Here is a 19,646-nt window from a genome sequence, read left to right as displayed (position 1 = left end):
TCAAGCGCGTCTATGACCAGTACAGCAGCCGCCCCAATCCCTTCGCCAACAACACCTTCATGACGAGCATGAAGGAACAAAGCGATGTGCTTTACTACCGCGTACTCCCCCAAATTTGCCCCGTCCTCTCTTTCCCCCATGCTCATCTACCTTGTCCTTGGTCCGTGTTGCAGGCAGACACCGATGCCTGACGACCAAGTCGGCTTCGAGCATGCCGCTTTTCCCTCATCTGAGGCCGAATGATATCTTAGGCAGCCAAATATAACCGCCGCGGTGAGCTGGCAAGAATCGGTGAAGTTGACTGACCCGCTGTGCAATTTGGCGTCGAAACCCTGGCGCCGGAGTGGCCTCACCATCCTTTCCTAAGCTTGCGAAGCTTCTTTGTTTTAAGCCTATCTCTAGGTCTTGATCGGTTTTCATTGCTCCCTTCTAGCGTTCAGATGAAAGGCATCTCATTTCTTTTCAGTGCGAATAAATAGTAACCCCTTTAGCACGAACTTCAAAGGACGAAAACTCGTGCGAGCAGCGGCGCTTTGCGGCAGCGGATGTTCGAAGGAGCTCTGAGGGATGAGTCAATAGAGGGATTTTCTGGCTGGTTGTTTGCTATCCACGTCAGTGACTATGAAGAGATAAAAGGAAGAGTGTTGGGGAAAATGATCGAACACATACACAAGCACAGAAGACTACTAAACCTTCAGTCTTCTTCCTTGGATTATAGCTCTCTCTCTCTCATGTAACCCGGGATAACTGCATCTCTTTTCTGACCACGTGGGTTGTTTGCTAGAATATGGTACCTCTCTAGGTAGAATAATTGAAGTTTTCGGCCGGGAGTTTGCTGTCTCCATTCTTTCGTCTCAGATGAGGGCACGCCTGTCCGGTTGTAGGGCGAGATGGTAAATAAACGGGGAGTGGCGCTAGGATAACTTTTGCATTGGCCTTTTGAAGAATTTGCTACGATTTCTGGTGTTTTGCATCCTCAGCTCATCACGAGTAGACACGGTACGCGCCAGATTGTCCTGACCTTTGGTCTGTATCGATTTCATAGGCATGCGCAGTGAGGTCAAGCCAAACTCGATATGTTTCTAGATGCCGGGGGCTGTACGAACCAGAACGCCCGACCGCAACTTGGCTGCGGTACCATAGTCATCCTCTGGTTCGTGAATATTCGGAGCTTAGGGGTAATAACTCACATCACAGAGACCAGATCATGCTCGTACACGTCCAAGAATACGAGTGTATCCCTCCTCCCTTGAACCAGTCTACGCAGTGATCCATGTAAATGTCCAGCATCTTTAGTTTCGTGTCCCCAAAATGTCGTAGTTTGTTCAAACCTGGAGCCTTAACATCCCTTTTCTTAGAGCCAACATGCCGTAGCTCAATGGCAACTTCACTGCCATCAGCACCTTCCACTCTGCGAAAAGCCGCTTGCATCCTAATACCCACCACTGTTGAGCCAATTGTTCAGGTTCATGAAGAATGTTCAAAGCTCAGCAAGGGACCATCTCCACCTCAAGTATAATCCATCTCCCCCATGCCCTTTTCTTTTCTGCAGCCGGAAATTCGGCGAGGTCCCGGTCAATTCTCGGATGCGTGGAGGATGGTTTCAGTCATCGGTCAGGGCTAGCTAGCAGGTGGCATTGCAGATCATGACCGTCCTTTAAGGTGTCATTGATCGTGGATGGCTCTGTAAGATTGTGTCAGCGTGGAAATTGCACGATGACTCGTAATGACTCACCAGTCTCTGATATGCCTGATCAAGCAACAGGAAGCAATGCCATTTCATAAGAGCTGGTCTGCGTGGAAGCAGCCAGGAATCCCACGTGTGGTCCTTGTCCATGGCATGGCTGTGCGGACTTAAGGCAAGAATCACCCACTCGCAAGGACAGACGCAGAGGATACGGTTGCGAAATTGCTTGTTCTTTGTCCATGTTTCTAACCAGGCATAGCGGGATGCTTCTTGAGGCAGCGTTGTTGCGCTTGTTAATGTGCAGCTACTAGATCGTTTGTCGCACCCAGTCCCATGCTTCAAGTATCCATTGTCAGGAGGGAATACAATGCAACCGCCTTTCCTCCTATGCGCAGGTGCTTGTGATGTAATTTGCTGAACCCGAAGGACCCGTTTCTCGTGGAATGGAGGGCGGCCAGGTCATCAAGCGGATTTGAATTGTGGACGAGAAGGGATGCAGGTTCGGGGTTTCGCGCAGGATCGCAGCCTTTGGGGCCCATGGGAAACCTGCCACGTCGGATTCTGTCAGAAAAAGAAGCGTTCGCGAAAGAAAAGCCCCGTAAGGGTCATGAGTGTGTGACGCAAGTATGACTGGGTTGGAAGGGAGCTCACTGACTCCCGCGACGCGAGGGCTTCTTGAATCTCCTGGGCCTTGATAGAACGAACGGTTGGGTCTGCGGCTGGTGCTTGAGTGCAGCATTGTTGGGATGGGAGTGGGGCAACGCGAGGTAGTCGGTGGTCCGATGGAGGGCGTCGCTGGGTCGAAGGCCGAATGTAGCCTGTACGAAGTAAGCGCGCAGAGCAGACCTGCGCCCAAAAAAAGCTCTGCCAACACAGCTTGCACTCTTTTACACTCTTAATACTGCTTCTGATGCACCCATTGGATAGGCCTTTGTGCCACGGCACACAAGGGCGACTGGATCTGGGCGGCGCAAACGCGCTACTCAAACACGATGCACCTGTGCGCTGTTTGCGCACCGCAGCAACTTCATGCAAACAGCCTCGCGCTCAAAAATATCCCCTTTTCCGATGACATACTACGCATGGTCGACAGACGACCGTTCGGATCGCCATGGAGCGGCGGCAAGCTCCTGAACTGTGGCGTTCTCAGCGAATGGTGCAGCACTCCTAGAGCTGACACTGGGCCGCACTTAATTGTCCGAGGAACCTGTCTAGCCACCGGAGGAAAGTTACCTAGCGCGGGATAGGCTGCGCCCCTTGGAGGCATCGACAGCCATGGAATCACAGAGATACATGCGCAGGCACTCGTTTCTACCCCTCTCGAGTCCCAGCCTACTTGTTACCATCATGCAGAAGCTAAGCTATGAATTCATGCAAGAAGCTTCCTCCTTGATCATCTATCACGGTCATGCGTGGCATTTGTCGAGGGAATTGCTGTATTCACTGAGCCGCTGTAGCTTAGCTAAGCGAGCCTGGAGGCAGTAACAGGCAGCAGCTGTGGGGCGCCGCGCAGGTGGGACTTTCCTTTGCGAGTTGCCAGCCTTACGTCACTTCAGCTGTCCTTTTTTCCGCTGAACTCCACCCTCTACTCTCGACCTAACACCACAGCGACCGCCCTCCTCTTCAGCAACAAGCTCTCGGTACGTTGTTTCTCATGACCGCAATCCTCCACCCCCCTCCTCTCCACCCTACTCATGAATCTTCCTGGCAAGCCGCTGCTTCGTGGCTGAACTACCATCCATCCGCACCTCCCCTCCACTGTCCCCTCAGGCGAGCAGCTAGCTGCTCAACAGCGAGGGTGAGCCCGGCTTTTTTGCACACTGTCATCAGCGAGAGACAAGCAGGCACTGGGCCAGCGCTGACCACACTCGCCCCCTTGACTGTCCAGCATGACTGCATTCAACCCAGTCAGCCTTGTCCCCCCTACTCTTCTTCATGCACAGCTCTTCGCTTTTATGTTATGGAGTGTTACTAACAGCTTCCCGTTTCCAGATATTCCTAATGTCGGCCAGCCGCCGCCCTGATTCCAGCCGCTCCTGGCGAGAGACGGCTTTACTCCGCCCGTCCTTGGCACAGCCAACGGACTAGGAGCTCAGAAGATCTCGTACGCACCCTCTCCTTTCTCTTACTATTCCTCGTCCTCACCGTCCTCATCAGCCTAAGCGAGCTTACTGACCGTGCCGGCTTCCCACAGGCCCACACGGGATCGCGACACTGGCCGCAGCCGTGGCTTTGGCTTCGTCCGCTTCACGCAGGAATCCGATGCTGAAGCCGCCATTCACCCCCGGCGTCACAACCGGTTGGACAACCAGGTTATGGGAAGGCCGTTGAGCCACCCAGTGAGCCCGTCCGGGCTGGCAAACCACGAGGAAGAAAAGGAGATTCCTACTAAGAAGAAGTCCAAGCCATCCTCCAAACTCTCAAAGGCCAACAACGCTGGCCAAAGGAACCGCGCCAACGCCGCCACTGTTCCCTCACTCACCGTCTCAAACGACGCCAGCGCCAACCAAAACAGCGCCAACAAGGCCTCGCCAACGATCCCATCTACAAGCGCTGCGTCGGCCCTCCTGGGCGAGGACCCTTGCATCCAGCACGCAGCCACAGTCGAACATGGCAACGCCATTTGGCCTGCCGGCCATTCATTGGTCACCCTGCTGTCCTGTGCCCAGACGGGCAAGACCGGCCGCACGCCTGAGGGCATTCCGTTGAGACATAAGTCGCGCTGCCTGCGCGCCCCAAGCCTTGATTGTTGAATACCCGGCCGAGGAGGCCATGGCCCGCGACTACCTACTGGGCAACGACGACCGCCCGAACCTCTTCCTGTCTATCACTCTCTGGCTCGAGGGCCACAACAGCGCCCGCCTGGGCACCTACAGCCTGTGGCGTAGCCGCGTCCTCCCTGGCCAGCCCGGCCCTGTCGGCGGCTTCTTGGGCAACGGCACTGAGTACGCGCCTAAGTGTCTCGTCCGCAACGAGCGCTTCACGGCTCCTGGCGGCAATGCGGATGCTGGCGACGGCGAGATCTTCTTCTCGTTTGCGGACCTCGCGCCCAGGTGCCATGACTGGATCAGGTCGCAGCCGGTCTGCGACGCGCGCAAGCACGAGGTCCGGGTCAAGACGACCCCGTGCCCCGCGGCGCCTCCGCTGGTGCTAACGACGTTGCTGCCGGCATGGCTCACGTCAAGCTGACCGATGCCGAGCGCGCCAACATCGAGGAGCAGATCAAGACCGCCGATACCCTCGACGATATCACCCGTCTCGAGAAGCTGCTGAACGAAGGCAAGATCCTCCCCTCCGGGGCCCAAGCCTAGATTGTTGAAAACGCCTCCCGGCGCAAGCCATGGGAGTGTTTCCTAGTTGGTCAGCGCTGCCGCCGCCGCCGCGCACGATCGTCCTCTAGATCTTGCACGCGGACAAAACCTGGCCGGCAGAAGGGCTCCAGGCCCCAACAATTTCAAAGCCAACAGTTCACCAGCAACGGGACAACACGCCACCTGCCAGCCCAAGTCCAGATTGTTGAAAACTCTCCTTGGCGGAAGCCATGGGAGTGCTTCCTGGTTGGCCAGGACGGCCACCAGAAGGGCTTCAGGCCGCAACAATTTCAAAACCAACAGTTCACCAGCAACAGGTCCGTGGGGTGGATATTTTGGTCTGGGCGGGGGGGCATGTGGGCCCAACGCTCGCAAAGCCCAGCTTGAAGAGCCTCGGGCCCGCCGACGAGCTGCGGCTCTCGCAGAAGGCGCTGCCCTGCGACAAAGAGCTTCGAGACCACCATGAGAGGGAGAGAAGGTCAACCGTAAGTTTGACCAGTCTGGCGCCGAAAGGCGCAAGGACGATTGGGGTTTTACAAATGGCTGACGAATGAGAAAAAAAACTGCGAGAAACATGGAGGAGATGCATACTGCTCCACTACCTGTGCTGAAGTATACGATGCAGAGTTAGAAAATGTCAAAACTTCATGTTTTTAGAATAAAAAAAATTTGTTTGATCTTTGAACTTCTCCAAGACGCGTACCACCATCGATCAGTAAACAGGACGGTCTTTTCCAGCTCCGCCTTGCGCCACGTGAAACGGGGTAGTAAATGCTACAAGACATCCAACGAGTGTACATACAATATCCTGACCTAAGCCAAAGACCCTTCGTCACGTCACGTCTCGTCCCTTACTCTTTCCTCTTCTCCTATACACATTCTAGCTGTATCAACATCCGTAGATGCCCAGCGATCACGTTCTCCAAACACTTGTCTTTTCCTAATGCTTCAAGCTTCCAGCCGCCTTGTAGATCAAGCCCTTGATGATGCCCGCCCACTTCTCCGCGGCAGCCTTATCACCAAACTCAATCGCCTCGACGAGGCCGGGGAAAGTCGCGCCAGCGTAGCCAGTCCACAGACCGGGCGCGAAGACGACGTGCTTGAACCACGGACGACCGTCGAGGCCGCCGGCGAACAGGAACTGGCGCTCGAGGAACTTGAACTTGAGGTTGACGTCGCGCACCTTGTGGTAGAGCTCCATCTTCTTCCACCAGCGCCACCAGGGGATGGGGTGGCGGGCGATCTCGTGGCGGAGCTCGTTGGCCTTCTTGTCGACGCGGCCGGCCTCGTAGTGCAGGCGGTCGATGGCCTTTTGGATCTGCGCGAACAGAGTGTCAATGTCCCACTCGTCGACGCCCTTGGAGTCGGCCGAAGCGGCGACCTCGGCGGCTTTGTCCTTGACCGACTTGAGGTAGCGCTCCAGGCCGACGGCGTAGTTGGTCGCGTTGAAGTCGATGATGGGCGACTCGATCAGCTTGGCCGCCAGCACGGCGAAGATCTTGGCGATGGTCTCGTGGTATGCGAAGCCCGGGTCGCCGAACTTGTCCATCCACGCGAACGAGTCGTAGTTGCTGTGGTAGTGGTAGACGGGGCTCTTGGAGTCGGGCTTGAAGCCCAGGTCGACCGACGGGATGCCGGCGAAGTCCTGGAAGGCGGTGAAGTCGGAGCCGCTGCCCATGGTGTTGATGTGCTGGTTCCAGACATCACCAACGGTTTGGTTCGCGATGGTCTGGTTGGGGCTCTGGACCTTGAGCGTCGCCTCGATGAGGGCGCCGTCGAGCAGAGGCGCGGCCGAGGCGCCGAAGTGCGGGCCAGTGGCGCCGACATCGACGTTGATGTAGGCGACAGCGGATGCGGACAGCCATGGAAGGTACTCCTCAACCCACTCAGTGGATCCAATGAGGCCGTATTCTTCGCCATCCCAGCTAGCAAAGACGACAGTGCGGAGCGGCTTCCATCCCTTGGACAGAGCGATACCAAAAGCGCGGATCAGCTCGTTGAAGGCAGCAGAACCGGAGTTAGGATCGCCAGCACCGCCTGCAATCCAAGCATCTCTGTGGTTGCCGAGAACAATGACCTCGTCGGGAATGGTGCCGTTGATGATGCCGATCACATCCCACTGAGGAGTCGTGACGTATTCCTGCTCGTTCACCAGGTTGATGACCAGGTCGTCAGGGGAGGGGCCGATGTTGTACTCGACACCCTTGTGGCCAAGACCGCCGCCCTTCCAGTACTTGTTGAAGTCATCGGCCTTGGGGCCGTGGCCATTCAAGGCTTTGAGGAGCGGCAGAGCATCCGTGTAAGAAATGGGAATGGAAGGGATCGAAGGAATCTTGCCCTTGACGTCGCCACGGGGAACACCAGGCTTAGACGGGTAACCGGGGGTGGTGGGGTCACCAGGGGCGAAACCTGCAGTCAGTTAGTGAAGGCTATGGAATGAGGTGGCATCGTAGGACACTTACTCAAGAATTGAGTGCTGCCGCGCTGAACGCTGCTGGGGTTCCTGGCGGGACCCTCGGGGTAGGCCTTGTAGCCGTTCAACTCGGTGACCTCTCCATCGTCACCAGGGTCAGAGTAGATGACGGTGCCAACCATACCCAGATCCTCAGCGCGCTTGACCTTGAGGCCGCGGAAAATGCCGCCGTACTTGACGAGCGCAATCTTGCCCGCCAGACTGACATTGGCCTTGATCAGGTCCTCGTAATCCTGGTAGGTTCCGTAGTTGACATAGACGTAGGGGGCAGTCACGTTTCCGGACGCACTGTAACCGTGGAAGGTGGGGATACGGTCCTCGAGGCCGCTGGTGGGGTCTTCCTCCAGGACGTCCTCCTCCAGGCTTGCCTCGTACGCCACCTTCCAGGCATCGACATTCTCGGTGTCCCTCTTGGCCTCCTTGTCCTTCTGAAGAAGGGCCAGGCGGTGGCCAAGCGGGTAGTTCAGGTAGGTATCGTAGGCTACGATGTCGACCTTGGGGATGCCAAACTCTGACCACTTATCCTTGGTCCAGATGGCCTGGCTGATGTTCTTGCCAGCCAGATGGGGGCCAGAAGTGTAGTACTTGCTGTACTCGCGAGCCTTCTCAGCACTGGGCTCGGTCAGGAGAATCTTCTCCAGCTCCTCGAATTTCAAGCCATCGCTCAGAGGCCATGCCCTGCTCAGACTATGCCCCCCACTTCTGACGTAGGCAAACTCGTCGTTGGCGACTGCCTTGTCGCCTGGGTAGTATGGAGGGAGGATGAAGATGGAGGCGAGCACGGCGCCGAGAACGATGGCGGGAACGATGGCGAGAATGTATGTACAGACGCGGCGGACGGTGTGGTTGGGGTATCGTGGTGGGCGCTCTCCGACGGGCACGACGGCGATGAGCGGGGTGCGTTCGTCAGCCATTGCGGCTTGCTTCTCGTCGAGGATCGTGACCATTGCAGGCGGGCGGCTAGCGGGAAAATGCTTAACTCAGCTGCCCCATGTGCGATGGAGGAGCAGCGAGAGACGCGGGACGGCGAGAAACGGGGTGTTGATGTACCAGCATGAGCTGTCGAGCTTGGACCCGCTTCTGACGAGCTCCAGCGACTGCTCCGTCATCAACGCGGAGAAATGCGATCGGCTGTCCGCGCGCCTTGGCCGAGCCGCCACCGAAAGGAACGTGATCCCCGCGCCATTCAGCCACCATCCCTCTTTCTCAACCTGCGTTGCGAGCATTATTGCAAGCTATTCACAGCCGCTTGCTTCTCTATGCGATGGCGCATCACATCGACGCAGGTCATTCTGCAGTCACGCCTCGGACGCTCACAAAAAGCTCGGATCCCTCCAAATGACGCCGAAAATGCGTCTAGCACGCCAGTTTCACCACCCCATGCGTTACTATAACCGGCTAGTCTGGTCTCCGCGACCTGTGCACCCTTCTGTCCGGCACAGCTCGTGCATTCCTTCGCGGTGGCACGCTTCAACGCCTCGTGTCAACCTGCCCTTTGCTGTTCCGCATGCAGCCGGATGTCCTGGCTCGACAAGACGAGGGAGCGACATGAAGAACTTCATCGGCTTTGCGGTCCTCGTAAGTGGGGACGAGTCTCGGCTGATAACTGCAGATCCGTGTGCAAGTTTAGGTAGGTCAAAACATGGTGCCGACCCGGTTCGCTTTTGGATGCAATTGGCAAGGTAGTCGTACGTTCGGCACGGAGGAAATTGCCGTCTTCAGCCCCAGTTACCTGTCTGGGCCTGTGAGAGCAAATAACTCTCATTTACAAGGGGTTTCCTGTCCGTCTGTGTAACGAAGCTTTGATCGCAGTAAGTGGTTGTTCTCAAACGAGCTTATAATTAAATACTTCACGTCTCATGTCTTGGACCTTGTTTTTTTCCTTGTGATTTTTGTTGCCGATCCGCCAATTGCCTTCCGACCCGTGATAGGAGAGCTCTGAAATACTCGCCGGCTGGAAAATTACAAATTGCAACCTAGGGGGCTCATGTTCGGAGAAGGGACTGCGTCGAGTGTGGGGTAACATGGACCGTTAGATTCATGAAGGACAGAAGGCGAAAGACCTGGCCGCTATCAGGATCGGGAACGTGTTAGAGACTCAAGAAACCTCCCCAACCGTTGAAGATATCGCGACCGCTCCTACAACAAAGACCAGGATCGAGGAAGGAATTGGTCCCAAAGATCTTGATAGTATCGAACGTCCGTGTGGCAGCGGAAGCCTCTTCGGCTCCAGAAGCCCAGGTCCAGGCCCAGATCAGCAGAAATCACCTTTTTCGGTGAACTGACCCGGGGTATCATCTTCACAACAGAAAAAGGCTTGCTCTGATGGTACCTACTGCCCTTTCTGTAGCAAGAGGTCTTCATTGCTGCAGATAGGCGGCTCGAGCTTATTGGAGGACCTATCTCAAAAAGAGAGAGGTGAAAATTTTCTGATCTTCACCTAGACCCGAGTCCGACTAGAGAACTAGATTGAGGCCGAGGAAGCTCTCTTGCTCGTTCTGCCCCTGTGTCCGACGGCGCTGCTCACCACCCAAGTCGTGCCAGCTGGCACTGTCGCATCCATGCCCACTAGGTCAATCCACCAGAGTGTCCGTCGCAAGTCACAGTATCCACCGTCCGAGTCGTCTCTAGCTGGTGAACTTCGCGTCGTTGGGAGAGGCTGGTGTTGGCTGACGCTTTGCCTCACTGTCCGGTCTGTGGGCTGTAAAGATGGAAGTCACGCGAGAATGTCATCGTGCCGGGTGACATGGTGGGAGGAGCGTCTTGCTGTTGGTCTTCGGATGCCTTTTCTCGGTGAGCTGCCGCATTCCTGACTCGGGTGGTAGGTCTTCTCGTACCGGTGATGCTGCGCTGCGGACATGACGGCGCCGACTGGGTCGATGCGGAGCATTGTTATTGTGCATAGCAAGGCTGCTGTTCGCACCAGCTCGCGCCGACGCTGACTTCGTCGCAGCCAGATCTCGACCGCGCGGCGGCTGCGGTTAGTCGTCGCAGCGCCGTGTCGCGAGTGAACGAGCTCCGCGGCCGCGTCGCGGACAGTGAAAGGAGCGTGGATCGCAACACCATGCTGCGCATCCCGACCCTTTTTGCGGAGACGAATGAATGGCATGGCTGTCGGGGCGCAAGTGCAGACTACGACGCTGGAGGCTCTGAAAGCGCGCCGCTACGCGATGGGATCTAAGCAGACACCTCGACACAACGACAGCTTGCGGGCATGCGCCGCGGTAGCGCTTCCTCAGGTCTACGACGACGAGCGCGAGACACCAGATGGCAGCTTAGCCAGGCGCTCCATCGTGCCGAGCGCCGCGAGTTAAGTATCGCAGTCGAGCAAGACGTCGAGCACTACACCATGGAGCGCGCGTCGTGGAAGTCCGAGCAGCTGCACAACACACTCCGCCACCCAAACGCAGGAGAACCATTGCAAGCGCTTCGTAGGCGCATTATGGCCTGCGGAGACTCGGCACCCTGCTGTTCACTATGTGCTCCCGCCGTCCAAGATCTCCTTGTTCAAGTCGAATCCTCTTCCTCAAGTGCCGGTGCTTGACCAGCCAATTGACGAAAAAGATGCGAAGAGAGGTCGCGTCAGCCCGAGATAGTGCAATACGAGCGACACGGGGTGAAGAGTATTGGCAGTGCCCAGTGACCCTTCTCCCAGAACAAAAAAGTGGTTGGCACCAACACCAGGATGCTCCCCGTAAGGAGTTAGCAAAGAATTACCAATGCTAGGAGATTCGGATACCTTTGGTTAAAGCCAAAGGCCAGCGAGAAGCCCCTTGAGGAAAAAGAAGAAAAGACGAGGAGGGGGCCGAAGAAAAGAGAGGTATTTGTAGGCGAGGGCAGTGAACCTGGCCGCCATCAGGTGCCGGGTCGTTGGCGGGGCAATGCACCCCCCAGGAGGAGTATCATCTGCACGCCTGAAGGAATAGGCAGCTGCGTGGTCAAAGGCCAGCATGCAACGAATTGGGTGCACGATTCGGCCCTGGTGAATGGACGCTCCAGGAACGGAAGCGACGAAGTGATTGGCACCTGCAAAACTGAGTGTCTGCGCCCCTCAAGTAAGCTCCAAACGGCAGCCTGCGCGAATTAAGCATTCATGACCGCAAGACTCTGTCATGTCATCTGCCGGCGGGGTTCACGGGATGCTGGCATGGCCCGAAACAGCAACCACAGTCTCGACGAAGTCAGAAGAAGCACTCCTGGTAGCATTCGGCCGGGCCGCATCTGACAAGCATGAACAGCGGGAGCTAGGACGCCACGGACAAAGCTTGGCTGCTTCGGATGTTGAGCCGTTCAGCCTTACAGGGATTTGACGTCATATCACTTCCGCTTCTGCCTCCCGAGCGATGATGCAGCAGCGGGTCCCGCAGCGGCTATTTAGCAAACCCCTCCGCCTTCCCCGCCTCTGCGGTGATCCGACGAAACTCACTGCTACACAACACTGAATCCGAGTGCTTTTGCTTCAATTGACAGCCACAGACCGAAACGACTCAATATGGCGCCATCATTTGACATTAAGAAGGTAGATGGCCCCACTGTTTCTCGTACGACGCGAGCAGTGACAAGCTAATCAAGCTTTCTTAGCTCGCAATGATCGGCTGCGGCAACATGGGCGGCGGCATGGCCCTCCTCTTCGCCGAGCACGGCGTCAAAGTCTCGCTGCAGGACCCTTCCGAGGAAGCAATGGACAAGGTTATCCAAAAGGCAAAGGACTGCCCGCATATCCCGGCCGGCAGTGTCAGCAAGTTTTTTGACTACGAGTCTCTCTGTGCCTCTCTGAACAGCCCCAGGGTCTTCGTCTTCTCGCTGCCGCACGGCTCCGTCGGCGACACGGTGCTCGGTGGCTTGATGCCGTACCTAGACAAGGGCGACATCATCATTGACGCGGGCAACGAGCATTGGCAAAACACCGAGAGAAGGCAGGGCAAATGCTCCACGAGAGGCGTGAGGTACATCGGCATGGGCGTGTCCGGAGGATACCAAGCCGCAAGACAAGGACCGAGCATGTGTCCGGGTGGGGATGATGAATCGCTGAATCTGGTTCTGCCTTTGTTGAAGAAGGTTGCTGCGAAGGACAACAACGGCACTCCTTGCGTGGGCCAGGCTGGAACTGGAGGCTCCGGCCATTATGTCAAGATGATCCACAACGGCATTGAACATGGGATGATCAGCGCCGTTTCAGAAGCGTACGACATCATGAGGAAAGGTCTGGGTATGAGCAATGAGGAGGTAGGGAGCGTGTTTGAGCAATGGAACAGCAAAGGAGAGCTGGTAAGCCTATGATCCTACACATCCTCATGGCAGCACTAACATAAGGTAGCAAGGAACGTTCTTGATCTGGATCAGTGCAGACATTTGTCGCATAAAGGACAAGTCTCGCAACGATGAGTATGTCGTCGATACAGTAGAAGACAAAGTCGTCCAAGACATCACCGGCGAAGAAGGCACCGGCATCTGGAGCAACGAGGAGGCCGTCGCCCAGCATATCCCTGCTCCGACCTTGACCACAGCTCACTACCTGCGTCTTGCATCTGCCTACCGCTACCAGCGCGTGAGGACTCAGCAGACCATCGGCGGTGAGTTCCCGCCGCAGCCCCTTGACCTTGCTGGGCAATCCAAGCAAGACTTTCTTGAAGCGCTGCGACGAGCCACGTACGCGGCCTTTCTGGCCAGCTACATTCAAGGCATCAACGTCATCGAGAGCGCGAACAAGGCCAACCACTGGAACATCGACTACGGCGCCGTCCTTCAAATCTGGAGGAGCGGCTGCATCATCCAAGCCGACCACATCGCCTCCCTGCTCCACCCCATCTTCACCAATTACCGCGCGCTCGACACCATCAACCTCCTCTTCCAGCCAACCGTCATGACAGAGCTGAAGGCTTGCGTCGCGGCGCTGCGGGAAGTTGTTGTGAAAGCTACAATCGCAGACCACATCATCCCGGCGCTCAGCGCGAGCCTGGAGTACGTCAAGTACCAGACGAGCACTTCACTTCCCATGAGTTTCGCCGAAGCGCAGCTGGACTACTTCGGCGCACACATGTACGATCGGAAGGGCGAGGAGGGCACGGGTGCACCGACTGAAGGCAAATATCATTTTGAGTGGAAGCCGGCCAAGAGCTCTATTGCGTGAGCTGTTGGATCTTTCATTGACTTCTGGCACTTAACAGATATCCCTAGATTTGCATGACGACGTGATGAACACATGCGTTAGAGAATGCGATTCTACTCCAGCAATCCCGAAAAACAATTCCTTATGTTCGTCCACAAGTAGCGTGTTTCTCGAAGAGTCTTTCAAGAGTCAAGACGGGCGAATGATGCAGCTGTTAGACTCTATCTATAGAAGGCAAATTGAACGACTGGACGTCAAATGACATTGAATGCACGAGACAAACTTGGTTCGGGTCAGACCCTTAGGACCCTTACCCCACCCTTACCAAAGAAAGCTTACACAAAGGTACCATGACTGTTAACCAGTCAGAACTGTTACTTGCTTCACATAGTCACTGCTACAGGGTCCTAGCTGGGTGAAAGTCTGACTTTCGAGTTTCGACCTCATGCCATCGCCGCCTATATCAAAGGCTCTCTCTCTCCTCCCATAATCGCAGCTAATAGCCTCGAATACTCAATCTCAGACAACTACGATCATATCGGTTCCACCATCCACCACCGCAGTCATGCCGTACGACTTCAACAAGCGCGACTCCTCCTGCTGCTCCTCCACCACGGCCAACTTCCCCAAGGCCCGGGGCGGCACCGCAACAACGCACACGACCACGAGCGCAGACAGCACAACAAAGACGACGACAACGTGGATGACGCCGGACGGCACGGCGATGCGAGTCGTCGCCAAGAAGACGCCTGGCGGATCGAAAACGACGACCACCTTCGTCATGACCCCGGACGGAAATACGACGAGAGAGATCACGCGGTCGAGTGGAGACACGGTAGTACCAGCAAAGCCGGCGGCGCGCCATGCCGCCAAATTCCAGGACGACGTCGACGACGACCACGATAACGGCAAGAAGGCCACCAAGAAAAAGCAGGCGCCTGAAATGGTTGACGAGCCGGTGACGACCGATCAGCGCAGCAAGCGGCTTGCGGACTTCGAGGAGCGGAGGTTGAAGGAAAAGCAGCAGAAACAGAAGCGACGGCTTGCAAAGCCCAAGGAACAGGAGAAACAGAAGCAGACGATGGCACACACGAAGCAAATCGTGCATGACGATTGGCGCGGATGGAGGGAATAAGGAGAGGGGGGGGCGAGCGATTCGATGAGCGAAGACAAGACAAAGCGTGTGTGTAACTGGCAAGGGTGGTGGGAGCAGAGATGGGGGGAGGGACTTTTAGCCAGCAGAACTTTTTTATGCTAGTCATTTCGGGTATCAACTGAAATACGACTACGCTTTTCCCTCCTGTCAATAATCTCAGGCGCCCAAGTTAGTGAAATAAGCAGTGGTGATGTGCAGACCTGGTGTACGGAAGTTCCAAACCCCAACATGAACTCCTATTCTCCGTTCGCGCCTCGTGACCAATCAACCAATCACTCCTCAAACTCAATCTCATCCTCCTCCTCATCAATCTCCTCGCTCTGCTCATCGCCACTGCCATTGCTACTACTCTCGCTGTCGCTATCGCTCTCCTCGACGATCCTGCTCGCCCGCGCCCACTCCTCGCTCTCAGATAGCGCCCTGCTGCCCATCAAGCTCTGCTCCGTCTCGACATCAGCCGACAGCGTGCCGCCGCCGAGCTCGCGCTCTTTCTCGTCGAGCGTCGGCACGGGGCTGACCTGCCTCAAGCTCCTCTTCTCGTCGTCAGCCGCGAAGCCGACACTCTTGCCTCCATTCCCGGAGCCCGAAGACGTCGGACGAGCGCCGCCGTGGCCGTGGCCGTGGTGGGATTGCTTGACGATGACGTCGCCGTCCCAGGGGCGGCAGGAGGTGACGATGTCGCCGCAGCGCAGGCAGGTCCAGCCCTCGCCCTCCTCGGCCTCGATCTTCTGGGCCAGGCACACGAAGCAGTAGACGCAACCGCACGGAATAGCTTGATAAGGGTTGGTGATGTCCGTCGCGGCGCTGCCGACGACGCCGCTGCCACCCGCTGCGGACTGCGACAGCATCTGCTGCTCCGACGCGCCGCCCGCCGGGTTCTGGTCGCTGTAGCAGATGGCGCACGTGCGCTCAGGCAAGAAGCCCAGCTCGCCCGCCTTGCCGCCAGCCAGCGCGTCATCCTCATCATCCGAAGAGGCACGGCGGCCCAGGGCTGTGGCGACGAAGTTGCGCACGCGTCGCCAGGCGCGGCCGAGGATGCGGCGCCAGCGGGCGACGCCGACGAGCGGCAGCAGGAAGAGCAGGAACTCTGTGAAAGCGTGCCAGACGAGCTGGCGGTTGAGGTACTCGAACGAGACCTCGCGCGAGATGGCCGCCGCCGTCGGCGTCAGCCGCAGGCCCAGCACGCGGTCCACCAGCGTGCGGTACCGGCCGTTGGTCAGAAACACCAGGAACGACGCGAAGGCTGCGACGGCGTGCGTCGCGCTCAGCGCGTTCGTTGCCCGCTCGGCCAGCCGCACGCGGGGCGACGGCAGCTCGTAGTCGCTGGTCCGCCCGATCAGCCAGTCTTCCCATTTCGTCCACGCGTAGCGCCCGCCGATGGTGAGCAGGCCGTAGACGCTCTTTTGCCAGCGCTTGGGTGGGGGCCGCGAAGGGTCGGCGGTGCGGGCGTCGGTGTAGCGCAGGCCTTGGAGGGCGGCGCCGTACGAGGCGTTGTGGTCCCAGATGGATAGCTTGAAGAGGATGGCGCGGAGGGCGAGGAGGATTTCGGGCTTGTACTCGTCCGCGAGGTGCGACTGCGATAAGGCTACATGTCAGCAACAGTGCTCCAGGTTCCAATTCCTGAGGGTTCAACGCTCAGAATAGCTTGTATGTGACACTGCTCACCCCGAAGTATTTCAGTCCCTCGCCCACTTGGCCTTTGAGTAGCTCTAGGAGCTCCTCGTCGAGCAATTCTGCATCGACTTGGCCAACGCGAAAGGCAGGCTGGGTGCCCTCGCGACCTTTAACAGCGTCCCATAGGGTCAATCCGGTTCCACCAAGTCGGTTTAGGGGGTATGGTAGCTTGGCGATGCGTTGCTGGTGTTGTTGGTCGCGCTGGGCGGCGATGCGCGCCTGGTACTCTCGTTCGCGTTGCTGACGGCGGGCTTGCAGGCGCTGCTGCGCCGCTGCGAAATCGGCGGACGACATCTCACGGCGGATGGTGATGCGGATATCGCATTGGTCTGGGTGCGGCCAATTTTTTTATGTGGCTGCGCGCATCAAGGATGCTTGGAAGGAGCGATGGCATGATACGATAACGGCGGGGAACGCGTTGGTGGTTTGGCCGCGGGTACGGAATCAAAGGACCGAGGTTCTCGACATGTGAGGCCAAGCCAAGCCTGTCTCTCCTCCGCTCACTTCCGCTCCACATTCATCGTCGTCTACTCACAGGCGTACACTCCAGACAGCTCTCGAGCAGCATCCTCAGCTGAGGTCTGATGATGGTGGATGGCAAGTCAGCCGGCCTCTAAAAGCGCCACCACCCTCATGACTCGCAATTTGGTTCCCGTCGGTGTCTCCCGGAGGACTTTCACTTGGCAACAGTTCAACGCCAAACCATTGAGCAAAAACACCAATGCGCAGTTCTAAGCAGCCGATCCATTCAAACATACAGTTGTTGCATCCAATTGTCGAAGACGGCTCTCTTCTGCCGGCACAGAATCTCAGTCGTTGGCAGGCATTCCTTGATAAAGGAGAGCAGCAAGGCTCTAAAAAGATGAATCACTTGCAGTCCCAAATCACGCACTAACCTCGCGACTTCCTAGATGATTATCCAGGTACTCTCACTGCATAACTGTCTTTGCATTTCTCACATCGCTGTTCTCTTGTCTTCATTCAGGATGTGTCCTCGTTCAACCCTTATTTGAATTCAAGCATGCTTTTGTATAGTCTTGCCAGAAACTACTCTCCCCAGTCTTCTATCAGCACACCGGCTCCGCAATCCTACAGCTGATCTCCGCAATCGACGCAAGGTCCTCCACCGGCGTCCTCCCCAACCCGCACTCCGTAGCCACACCAAACCCACAACTGCCCAGCACTGTTTGCGCCGTCTTCACCCTCTTCTCCGTGCCCGCCTTGTCATGCGCATGAACCAATCCAAGATACAGCTCCGTCTTCCCCAGCTCCAAACTCCTCAACGGCGCAAAATACTCCTCATCATCCCGGTCCTTCGGCACAGGCATATGCACCCAATCAATATCCCTCGTAGCCCTCCTCTTAATCTCCCGCACCACCCTCGCCATCAACCCCATATCCTTCGGCTCCACAAAATGCTTATGCCCCATATCCCCATAACAAACATGAATCCCCACCTCCACGCCCTCGCCCACCTTCCCCACCATCCGCGCAACCCTGTCCACCAACCCCTCAAACATCTCCTCATCCCCACTCCCAAACCACGGCTCAAAATGCGGCTCAAACACGCGCTCCAGCGCCATCGGCTCGGCCGCAACATCCCACTGCACCGCCAACTCCTCCCTCGGCACGACCTCCATGATCCGCCTCAGACACCCATCCACCAGCGCCTCCTCATACAGCGGCTCAACCAGCTCCTGGAACTCGGGCCGCACAAGACACAACACCGCAAACGGCGTCGGCAGGCACACCAAAAACCTCGCATCCCGCGGCACTTCTCCCCTCTCCTTCTTCCCCTTGAACACCTCCCACGACTCCAGCGCCGCGTCATCGTACCCCGGCCGCAGCGGCTTCGGCATCGCCGCGACGACGGCGGCGGCTTCGGCGGGCGAGATGGGCGGCTGTGGGAGGGCGTTGAAATGCTCGTCGTAGGCGCGCAGCAGAGCCGGCGTGTGCGCGAAGGTGCCGGCTTGCCACCCGATGAAGGTGCCGCGGTGCGCGGGCTCGCCGTCGGGCAGGCGGCGAAGGCGTCCGGGAAAGGAGGAGAGGGCGCTGTCGAAGGCGGCGGCGGCGGTGGGGGCGCCGCACATGCTGCCGACGAGGTGGACGCCTTGGGGTTTGGGGAGGGTGGTGGTGTTGGTGTTGTTGGACGTCATGGCGGCGGCGGCGGCGGCGGCGGCGGCGGCGGCGGCGAATGGGGAGAAAGAGAGGGACTTGGAGGATGAGGAGGGTTGTTTTTGGCTTTGGGTGAAGAGCTTGGGGGCATGTTGGAAGGGAGGTTGACGTTGCTCTTATACAACTTCGAAGAGGGTCTGTCTGTTAAACCTGTGTGATGTTGGTCACATTTCAGGCCCTATGCCGAATACATTCGGAGGTTTTCCGTACGCGAACGTCCGCAACCTCCGACGCCGTGCGTTTTGGGAGATCATTTCATGGGCTTTGCGGGGAGAATGCTGATCTTTTGTCTAATTGTGCAGCTGGGCACCCTCGGACTTAAGCTGCCCGCCTCGGTTTCCGGGGGAGGACGCTGTAAATCCGCGAGTAATTCAACACGAAATAGGAGGCTTGCCTCCTACTTTTAACTTTTTGAGTTTCTCTAATACCTACTTTCAACAATCTTTAAACTACTATTGGCCAACGTCTTTAAACAGCCCAACATTTTCTCCATTTATCGCCAGCCACATTATCTGAGAACAGTACTACACATAGCGGGAAAAGATGGTGACTCCAGGAAATACAGCGACAGTCTTGACTTTAGGAAGTCTTGAGGTTGTCGTTGCATCTTTCTAACTCGGACTGTTTAAACACTGTACAACGAGATGGCTTACTCATGCCCTTCCGGCTGAATAGCGCAACAAGCTGGAGAACTATCCAACTAAATACGTTCAGTCTTTAAGGTTTCTCTTATCTTCATACAGCTTTACATTGCAGGCACGCATTTCTGTCCAAGGCTGCGTGGATTTGTTTTTCTTTCATGTCATGGGCAGTTGAATCAATCGTCTAGATGTGACTGTGGAATCAACAATTATACATTCACATCCGGAAGATACGTTCTACTGCCCACATATAACATTTTTCCAAAGAATATTTTTACATATAGTTATCTCTCAGCTTTCTTCTGCAACTGAAAATACCTTTCTGTGCGTTTCGCACATTGGGCTTCTGATCACGATTCTTTCATCCGGCGACCTTTCGCATCTCTACTGTCTGATACAACGCATGACTGAACTTTTGCT

At 56.7% G+C, this 19,646-nt stretch overlaps 6 protein-coding genes across 6 annotated transcripts; 3 read left to right on the top strand and 3 right to left on the bottom strand.

Annotated features, from left to right (window-relative positions):
- Positions 1 to 3,688: 3,688 nt before the first annotated feature.
- On the top strand, positions 3,689 to 4,998 carry LTHEOB_7732 (uncharacterized protein; the record flags this gene model as incomplete). The annotated part of the gene is made up of 4 exons (XM_035517131.1): positions 3,689 to 3,750; positions 3,882 to 4,343; positions 4,405 to 4,834; positions 4,888 to 4,998. 4 exons carry the CDS (start codon positions 3,689 to 3,691, stop codon positions 4,996 to 4,998), a joined length of 1,065 nt encoding a protein of 354 aa, XP_035371241.1.
- Positions 4,999 to 5,938: 940 nt separating this feature from the next.
- Positions 5,939 to 8,418, bottom strand: LTHEOB_7731 (Glutamate carboxypeptidase; the record flags this gene model as incomplete). Its single annotated transcript, XM_035517130.1, has 2 exons — positions 5,939 to 7,407; positions 7,461 to 8,418. 2 exons carry the CDS (start codon positions 8,416 to 8,418, stop codon positions 5,939 to 5,941), a joined length of 2,427 nt encoding a protein of 808 aa, XP_035371240.1.
- Positions 8,419 to 11,963: 3,545 nt separating this feature from the next.
- Positions 11,964 to 13,601, top strand: LTHEOB_7730 (6-phosphogluconate dehydrogenase; the record flags this gene model as incomplete). The annotated part of the gene is made up of 3 exons (XM_035517129.1): positions 11,964 to 11,990; positions 12,053 to 12,739; positions 12,789 to 13,601. The coding sequence occupies 3 exons, from the start codon at positions 11,964 to 11,966 to the stop codon at positions 13,599 to 13,601; spliced, it is 1,527 nt and encodes a 508-aa protein (XP_035371239.1).
- A 544-nt stretch (positions 13,602 to 14,145) lies between these two features.
- LTHEOB_7729 (Type 1 phosphatase regulator ypi1) lies at positions 14,146 to 14,715 on the top strand (the record flags this gene model as incomplete). Its single annotated transcript, XM_035517127.1, has 1 exon — positions 14,146 to 14,715. One exon carries the CDS (start codon positions 14,146 to 14,148, stop codon positions 14,713 to 14,715), a length of 570 nt encoding a protein of 189 aa, XP_035371238.1.
- Positions 14,716 to 15,008: 293 nt separating this feature from the next.
- LTHEOB_7728 (Acyl-CoA oxidase) lies at positions 15,009 to 16,704 on the bottom strand (the record flags this gene model as incomplete). The annotated part of the gene is made up of 2 exons (XM_035517126.1): positions 15,009 to 16,310; positions 16,402 to 16,704. The coding sequence occupies 2 exons, from the start codon at positions 16,702 to 16,704 to the stop codon at positions 15,009 to 15,011; spliced, it is 1,605 nt and encodes a 534-aa protein (XP_035371237.1).
- A 773-nt stretch (positions 16,705 to 17,477) lies between these two features.
- LTHEOB_7727 (Urod-like protein) lies at positions 17,478 to 18,566 on the bottom strand (the record flags this gene model as incomplete). The annotated part of the gene is made up of 1 exon (XM_035517125.1): positions 17,478 to 18,566. One exon carries the CDS (start codon positions 18,564 to 18,566, stop codon positions 17,478 to 17,480), a length of 1,089 nt encoding a protein of 362 aa, XP_035371236.1.
- Positions 18,567 to 19,646: the final 1,080 nt, after the last annotated feature.

This window comes from Lasiodiplodia theobromae (genome assembly GCF_012971845.1).
Source record: "Lasiodiplodia theobromae strain AM2As chromosome Unknown scaffold_23, whole genome shotgun sequence".
In the NCBI taxonomy this organism is placed as follows: Eukaryota; Fungi; Ascomycota; class Dothideomycetes; order Botryosphaeriales; family Botryosphaeriaceae; genus Lasiodiplodia; species Lasiodiplodia theobromae.
Note: the sequence above shows the minus strand (reverse complement) of the source record. Positions and strands in the feature narration are given on the sequence as shown.